This window comes from Osmia lignaria, chromosome 14 (assembly GCF_051020975.1).
Source record: "Osmia lignaria lignaria isolate PbOS001 chromosome 14, iyOsmLign1, whole genome shotgun sequence".
Lineage (NCBI taxonomy): Eukaryota > Metazoa > Arthropoda > Insecta > Hymenoptera > Megachilidae > Osmia > Osmia lignaria.
The window spans coordinates 4,425,419-4,433,642 of NC_135045.1; the positions used below are offsets into that span (position 1 = coordinate 4,425,419).

An 8,224-nucleotide genomic window follows, 5' to 3' on the forward strand; every position below is an offset into this window, starting at 1 on the left:
AAATGGAATACACAAAATAGATGATATCTGGAGAGAATTTATATTTTGAATATTCATTAAAGAATTGTTGAGCTGAATATCTTACGTACGTTCTAGTTTTGGACATTTTATGCGGCGTATAAACTCTGCCTGACACGATACTTTGATGGCGGTTGACAGTTGCTTTAAGTTTGAATTTCGATCATGGACGAAGTGGAGCGCTACCTATCTTACCTTTGTTATTATAGATTTGTTTCGTATAATTTATGAAATGTGAAACAACAAAAAAAAAGATTCAAATCAGACCTTTACCTTATGACATTATCCGGTAAACAAGATTCTATATATCTATAATACGACAGTAACTAATATAAATATAGAAAACAAAATACAAAATAATAATAATAATAAAAATATCGTAAAAAAGTATGATGTCTTCAATTTGAATAAATTCATAAAATCAGAAACACCGGTCAATTAAGGTTTCTCGTAAAATAGCAAAAAAGAAAAAAAAATAATTATTAGACACACGTATGATGCATCTGCATTTAATGTTCCTCATTCAAAATTACGTTCGAGAATTCTCTGTGTCACGACATTCGACAATGCGTGATTCTATTTACTTAATTAATCCGACGAGTTTTCTAGCAGAATAAAAGAAAAAAAGAGAGAAGAAAAAATACGACGAGACGTTGATCACAACGAGGACCCGATTCCTTCTTTCTTTCAATCACGGTGTCTGAGGCTGCACGATTAGATAAGAGGCCGGTTCATAGTGCGTCCGAGATGCAGAACGCATAAGAGACCAAGAGACCGGAGGACCGGCCTCAGTTAAAGCTGCGTGTGCATACCGGCAAATTCGTTGGTAAATCGCGAGCAAAAGGTTTCCTTTCTAGCTGCTGTAGCAGCGTGTCTTCAGCGAGTGGAGTATACACGTGTGCCCTCGTCTTATTTTACAACCAGACTCTGTGGAAAGTCTGTCTTCATCGGAGCGGCTAGCCTATCTGAAATCTTCTTGTTCAAAAATTTCGTCTGAAACGTTCGTTTTAAGATCGAGCTATGAATCCGTGGTTCGAGAGAAGATCTATTCACCAGACAGGCTCGGTTTGATCGCGATTCATCGACGACCCTTTCGACAAATTGTTGGGAAAAAAGAAAAAGGAAAGAAGAAAATTCGAAAATGCCAGCCTGCACCAGTGAAAACGTCTCGAGGTTCTGGTCCTCGAGTCCATCGATCTCCAGAAGCAACAGCGTGTCACCACCCATGCCCAGTTCACCTCTGTCTACGTCGCCACCCTTCGTATCGCCGATATCAACTTTGAAGCGATCGATATCGAATATTTCCAATTCTTCAAACGCATCGAACGTCTCTTACTCGTCGAACAACTCGATCGCCCCTACCGTGATCTTTTCACCGAGACGTCAGCAACAGCAACAGCAGCAGAGGATACAATTAAACTACGAGGCACAATCGACACAAGGACAGAATCACAACCGAAACGATTCGTTCCTGTTCAAGGTACTGATCGCATACGTCGGTGTGGCGTTTGGACTACTCCAAGGTATCATCACCGGTATAAGCTATGCGTTTTGGGCACCGGTGCTATGGGCGTCCATCTGGATCTACATGCTCTGGGTACTTTTCCAATTTCCCGTAGCTGCGCTCAAGTGGTTCCTAACCATACTCTACACACCGGCGTCGGAAAGAATCCGAAACAAACGGTGCGTACTGATCAGCGGTGGTAGTACCGTGCAAGCGGTCCACCTGGCCCGTAATTTCTACAAAGCCGGGGCCAGGGTGGTGGTCTGCGAACTGGACGGTCTGTTCGGTCTAGCGAAATTCTCGACCGCTTGCTCCAAGTTCTACACGATACCGAAACCCGGCCCGGGTAACGCGATCAAGTACATAAAAGCGTTAAAGGACATCGTGCAGAAGGAGAAGGCGGTATACTACATCCCGGTGAGCGCCAGCAATACAGCCTACTACGACGCCCTAGCGAAACCCTATCTGGAGGTGATGGGCTGTGAGTGTTTCGTGCCAAGTGCCAGTGAAGTGACAGCCTTGGACGATCCCCTGGAACTTCTACGGAGATGTCGCGCCTTGGCTCTACCTACCCCTTATCATTACGTCCTGCGCTCGATGCAGGACGTGGCAAGATTGTACGAGCAGAACGCGTTCACCACCGGTAGATACTTAATGTTGTCCGCTGGTCCAGCGGGAATGAGCGACCGAGGTAAGGTGGTACTGCCACCGACCGCGAGGGAGTTCCGTAACCAGCAACACGAGATCACCGAGAACAAACCCTGGGTGGTGGTTCGAGACCCGAACGGTAAACACTACATCACCTGCACCACCGTTAAGGAATCGAGGGTGGTGGCGAACGTGACCTGTCTGGTGGACGAGGATCGAGGCCTGATCCCCGAGGAGAGACCGGAAGTGGTGCAGTGGCTCGAACGATTCTTTGCCCGTTCCTTTGGCTCAAAGATCAACGGTCACCTGAGTTTCCGGCTGGCTATAGCGGAGGACGGAGAACTAGTACCTATAGGCTGTCGCGTTGGCGTCAGTCTACCTTACATCTGCCACACCGGCATACACCCACGACTAGTCTGGCGACCGTGCAGGCATTTCTCCAGACAGAATTCCGGCGTCTTTTTCACCGCGGAAAGAAACTCGCTTCCCGATGCGGTCGCCTGTGCATTGAAACGACCCACGGGAGAAACGGTGCCCCATTTGTTGGGCACCGTACTCGACAAACGGGAAGCTCTGTTCACTTATTGGGACCCGTTGCCCTACTGCGCTTACTATCACCTCCAGCTACCGTTCAGGCGGCTAGCCGGTATGATCAGGGCGCAACCTGTGCAGCACAATCCACCACTGGGTGTAGTGCACTAGTTTCAAAACTAGATCGAACATCGAGAAGGATACATTTCTAAACGATGATCAGAGGCTAGGATTGTACATACAGTTCGAGACGCGAGGTTCGAAGGGATTCGAACGATTTCACGTGAACAGCCAGTATTGGGTAGACGAGGAAGAAACGAAGGAGAGAATGGAACGAGAAACTGTAAGATTCGAGTGGGGAAAACGTGAGGACTTGATGAGGTCAAGTTCGCCTCTATCGACGATAAGTAGATTCTGAAATCGCGACTGAAGCGGATGCAAAGCGAAGAAAAAGAAAAAAAAAAAAAAAAAAAAAAAGAAAAAAACTGTAATGAAAAGACAAGACACGTTTGAATCACGTGCTAATCGTTGTTGGATGAACGACGATTTTGCGCGCCCCGATTAACCTAGGTTCCTATCTTTGTAGACTGCTATAGTGATGTGCGAGAACGAGAGAGCGTTAAGTTGAAATTTTCTAAAGCATCGCTGAGCGTGAAAATTGTATCGCGTCTCGTCGCGTGTAAATAGTAACGTTTAATCGTACCTAATGTGTAATACTATGTAACAGGCATTTATTTCTCGTCGAATTTTCTACTTTTACTATTTTTCTTTACTTTCGCGTCGACGATTCGACTTTGAACCCCCGGCTACGATAGATAAGCTAACAAACGTGTACCAGTATACGTATACACGTATAAGATGAAACGATTTTATACTTTATAATAATATTTTATATTTAATTCGATGCAATTCGTTATGAGTTTCCTAGCGGCTAAGTTGTAAATAACGTTAAGTAAGCTATAATTATTATGACAGTACATTGATAAGCTTGAGTGCGGATAGATTTAAAAATTAATGGAAACATTTCAGCTGATTCGTGTGTGCAATAACGAGGCGTTCGCAGGATTTCTGTATTTATAGTATTTGATATTTTTATAAGACGCCGGACAGATGATAACATTCGTGTAAATACTCGTGAGGATATTATAATGATAGCGTAAATCATTAATAAAACCTATTCGGAATGAAATTTTTTTTAATATAATCGTTTATTTTATTTTTTACTTGACCGTGTATGTACCCTACTTTAACCATCCCATTCTAAATCGTTTACAATTATTACTAATTTATTATTAATCATTCGGTTATGCAATATTTGTGATGTAGGTCGCGGCGATCGACGCAACAGTCGACTTGTTCAGAGATCATCTCGAGCCAACCCCTTTATCGAATCAATGCAGAAAATCCCGTATCTGATGTAACATTAGCAACAAACAACTTCTGAAATAGACACAGAAACGTGTGTATTTAATCGGTTCGCTCGATTGTACGGGTGGAAGTGTAAATAATGTTACAGAGATGAGAGGATGACCCGGGGGCAGCACAGCTTGAACGGACTTTGAGAGGCTGGGGTCGCCAGTTCGAGAGATGCTGTCGGTATTATCGCGCATCTGCTTTTCTCCTTTCCTCTCACGCTTCTTTTTTATTTTTTTTATTTTATTTTTATTTACCCCCTTCCTTCGTTCTCCTCGTCAGCTGCTAACTCAACGAATATATGAGATTGTTGCTAATTGCTCACCGATCTCCTCTTTCGTCAGCGTTTAGTCATCTGATCGAAATCAGCCTGTAATCTTTCGCCGTTTCGTTTCATTTTACCAGAGTTATCGATACGATAGAATGACAGGTGAAATATAGGCTCCTTTCGCGAGAAACGATGATGGAAAAAGTGGAAATTCAAAGACACGTGAAACAAGTGTGTAACGCAATCTTATCATGCGATAATATTGAAATGCAGTTCCTTGACGACGGCTGCTGAAATAAATCAATACGCAGCTTACTATATATATATATATATATATATATTTTTTTACATTTCATCCGTGGGAGACACGCAACAGAAATTGTTTCTTCGCCAAGAATCGATTAAAAAGAGTACTAAATTAAAAAAAGCTTGGTAATGGCTTATTTTCATCATGGATCGTCGAGTTTTCGTGTTTGCCGACCCTTGTTATCGAATCAGAGACCCCGTTAGATAATCACGATTCGTTTTCTTTCGTTTTATAACAGCGTTATCAATTTATCAATTATACACTTCGTTGCGTTTTTCGAACCTATCTCTTGAAAAATTCATCAAGCGCCTTCGATTTCTCGGAATTCGTGCTTGCGATTAATTTTTGTTTACCGTTTACTTTCAATTTTAATTTACGAAGTATAACACTGCACGTAAGTAGATTAAGTTGTCGAAGAAAAAACGAAAAGAAATCGAAAGAATCGTTCGTTTTACATCGAAAGGTTCACCAAAGATTGGTACTATTTCCCATGGAACGTTGTTAAAATGTTTCATTGTGGTTTTGAGCTATTAGTTAAAAGCTCTTAACTCGGTTTGTTTGCCAGTAACAAGATGGAAAGTCATTTTCTTGGGCAACTCGTGCCACGTGGTTCCAGGTACGATTACTGTGAGAACGGATTCACCTGACTGGCATACCAATGGTCTGCTTTTACTGCCAATTTGTTTGCGGTGAAAACGTTTAACGCACTGTTGGGATCATTGCGCTGGAAATAGTTAATTATTTCTATGGAATCATATCTTTTAGGAAAAATTCTTCAAAAATCGTATTTTACTCTTTTGATTTAGATGAAACTGAGATATATAGTAGTATAAATCGATGTTTATTCTAAATTCTATAGATTGTTAAAAAATCTTCGACCGATTCCGTAGAGCAGGTTAAAACGGTTGCAGCGCCAGGGTGCACTATCTACTTATGCCCGATCATTGCAAGTTTATACTACTTGCAGCGCGCAGCCTCGCCGGTTTGCCTAATCTTCCAGCGCTTCTACTGAATCGTAGAAACATCGGGTGATCAGATCTCACGACACATCGAACCCCTATCGATCTTCGAAATTGCTAAGAATATTTTAGCAAATTTTAAGCAAATCGATACATCCATTCTTTGTCCTCCACAAATTAATAACGAAAGTAGAAAAGATTCGAAACTGGAATCTCTATCACCTGGAAATCACGAAAGTTACTCGAATCGCGAGAAGAAAGTTTGATAGCCTGTCGGTCGAAATAACAGAAACAAGATACCAGGCGTTGTATCTAATCTCGACTAAGAAGAAACGTCCGTCAGAGTGCAACGAGAGTAAATATTACAGCAGAGCTGGGGGGAACTTTCGGTGTATCGATGATGGTCGACTATTAATACTGCCCAGTTGTTAGCTGTAACACGCAGCATCGTGTCTGTTCGATAAATAAACGGTGTTTTCCATTTGATCGGCTTTTCCTGTTCGCCAATTCGACCAATCAACGATACGATTCTGTGTCTGTGTTGTGCGCTCTTCTTTTTCTTTCCTTCATCTCAATATTATATTCGGTGATCTTGAAAAAACCCGGCCTTCGTGCGTTAAACGAAAGGCATTCGACAAAAGGATGGGCCTGTTCCTGTTGTTTCTCGCGTTGAACGTTCTGTTCGCGACTGCATACAAGAACGAATATTGCCAGAGACGAACGGACGATCAAGTTATCTGGGAGTACGATGTGAGGAGATCGTATAGGATCGGTGCATATCAAGTGCGTGCAAGATACAATTCCACTCATTAATCACTAATCATATGCATAGGTCAATCCAAGAGATACGATTAGGAATGAAAAGTAGAGAAATAATATAACATACTTTCAATGTCAACTAAGAAATATTCCATTATTCTTATATTCTGATATATTCTGATAGTAAGTTGAATAAATTAAAAGTGTTAGCAGTATATAGTATTGTGTACTGTACTATTCGTGAAGAGCACACGAGGTGTTAACGTCCTCTAATCTAGTCACAGAGATAAAGGGAAACGGTCTACAGTATATGTCATGTACGTACATTATTGGTCAAAAGTATCGGGCCATCCCTCTCGATTAAAAAAATCCTTGAAAATAATTGCATTGTAAAAATTAAAATAAATTGTTACAAATTTAATGAATATTTGTATTTCTCTTGGAACCCCTAAACGATGAATTTGTCAGGGGCCTAACGAATCTCTCGACAGCCCTGAATGAAAATTTCCAGCATGGATAACATAATTATGGTTGATTGTATATCATGAACTTTAGAGTGGAAACGAGAAATCGCTGTAATGAAAGTAATCGCTAATTGAACGTCCTCGAATGAGAACAGCGTGCTTTCGAAGATTATGATTTTTTTTACATTCGTTGAAAATAGTATATAACATTCATCGAAATCGTTCTACGAGCGTTTTTTTACTATCATCATCGAGGTTATTTTTATAAGAAAGATGGAGTAATCAAGTACTCTTTCGTGTCAGTTGATGTTTATTAAACATCACCTTTTAATCGCTCGATATGTAAAACAAACAAGACATCTCGAACGTTATCTATCGCGTTTCTCGTTGCTAAAGGTTTTTCTACTTCTTCAAACTAGCAATCATTTTTTAAACGTCTCAAAAATTCTTTAATACATCGATAACGCGATGGTAGAAAAATGAACGTTTAATCGAATCGCTTTGGATTTTTCGAAACTCACCGTCCACCGTTTGATTAATTCGGTCCACGTTATCTAAAATTCCTAAGTTCACTCTCCCCGAAGAAATTATGTCAAATTGCATTATATTTAGCATGTTTCAATGTTATCGCCGTCTCAGATCCGGTTCTTCTTCCGTGGCGTTTTGTTATTTCGCCTTCCTGTTATCTTCCCTGAGACGAGTTCGAAGTCGAAACGATTTAAGCGAACGCGAAAAGTGTGAATAATGACTGGCATTCAATGATATCTCGCAAATGTTCGAGTAATTTAATGACTGTGTAGACTTTCGAATCGCTTCGATGCTTGTTGCAAGTTAAAAAGGTTGAGAGATTTTACACTTAATTTGATTTAAACTTAAAGTCACCACGAATCGCGCTCCAACAATTTATTAATACTAATACTGTTACTATTAATAGTAAAACTACTGTCGCTATTTAAGTATCGCAAATGATAACTGAACGGGATGAATGAACCAGAAAATATTAACACTGATTAGATTTTGATTTTGTTACAGGAAGTCGAGGCAGAGTACGGGCCCACGAGTGCAACGATCACGTGCATAGGAGTCGATTCGTTATCAGACGAGAACAACGGAGCCATGTGGGTTACTTCCGGCGGTATAGGATACAATTTTATCAAAATTAAGTTCAGGTCGAAATACTCCAGAGGACTTCATTACCGAGTCTACGTTTATGGGAAACCACATTTGAAAATATGATCTTTAATTTACACGCATCTTTGTAATTATCATTATTTATGATTTACATATAACATTTTGAAAATTTATCTTGAAATTATTGTCTCGCATTCTTTAAAAAAGAAGAAAAAAAATGAA

General features: G+C 40.6%; 3 protein-coding genes across 6 annotated transcripts in view; 2 read left to right on the forward strand and 1 right to left on the reverse strand.

The window, feature by feature from the left end:
* LOC117607360 (uncharacterized) overlaps positions 1–8,224 on the reverse strand; it is a 36,567-nt gene that overhangs the window by 4,631 nt on the left and 23,712 nt on the right. The window contains exons 1-2 of one of the 4 annotated variants that reach the window (XM_034330972.2): positions 292–662; positions 90–213 (exon numbers count right to left, since the gene is read on the reverse strand). The exons of 1 other annotated variant lie outside the window; for it this stretch is intronic. In XM_034330972.2, coding sequence (XP_034186863.2) covers positions 90–106 — 17 coding nt within the window. In that variant the 5' untranslated portion in view covers positions 107–213; positions 292–662. Of the gene's footprint in view, positions 1–89; positions 663–8,224 lie in introns of those variants that run through there. 2 more of the 4 variants (XM_034330973.2, XM_034330970.2) reach the window with 2 other exon arrangements.
* Positions 800–3,905, forward strand: LOC117607359 (uncharacterized). Its single transcript, XM_034330969.2, has one exon. The coding sequence runs from the start codon at positions 1,160–1,162 to the stop codon at positions 2,870–2,872; it is 1,713 nt and encodes a 570-aa protein (XP_034186860.1). The 5' UTR covers positions 800–1,159; the 3' UTR covers positions 2,873–3,905.
* Positions 6,037–8,175, forward strand: LOC117607363 (uncharacterized). Its single transcript, XM_034330976.2, has 2 exons — positions 6,037–6,431; positions 7,904–8,175. The coding sequence occupies exons 1-2, from the start codon at positions 6,291–6,293 to the stop codon at positions 8,105–8,107; spliced, it is 345 nt and encodes a 114-aa protein (XP_034186867.1). The 5' UTR covers positions 6,037–6,290; the 3' UTR covers positions 8,108–8,175.

Coding starts and splice junctions, on each gene's coding strand:
- LOC117607359 (XM_034330969.2), top strand. CDS start 1,160: ATGCCAGCCTGCACCAGTGAAAACGTCTCGAGGTTCTGGTCCTCGAGT.
- LOC117607363 (XM_034330976.2), top strand. CDS start 6,291: ATGGGCCTGTTCCTGTTGTTTCTCGCGTTGAACGTTCTGTTCGCGACT. Junction 6,432..7,903: donor ATAGGATCGGTGCATATCAA/GTGCGTGCAAGA, acceptor ATTTTGTTACAG/GAAGTCGAGGCAGAGTACGG.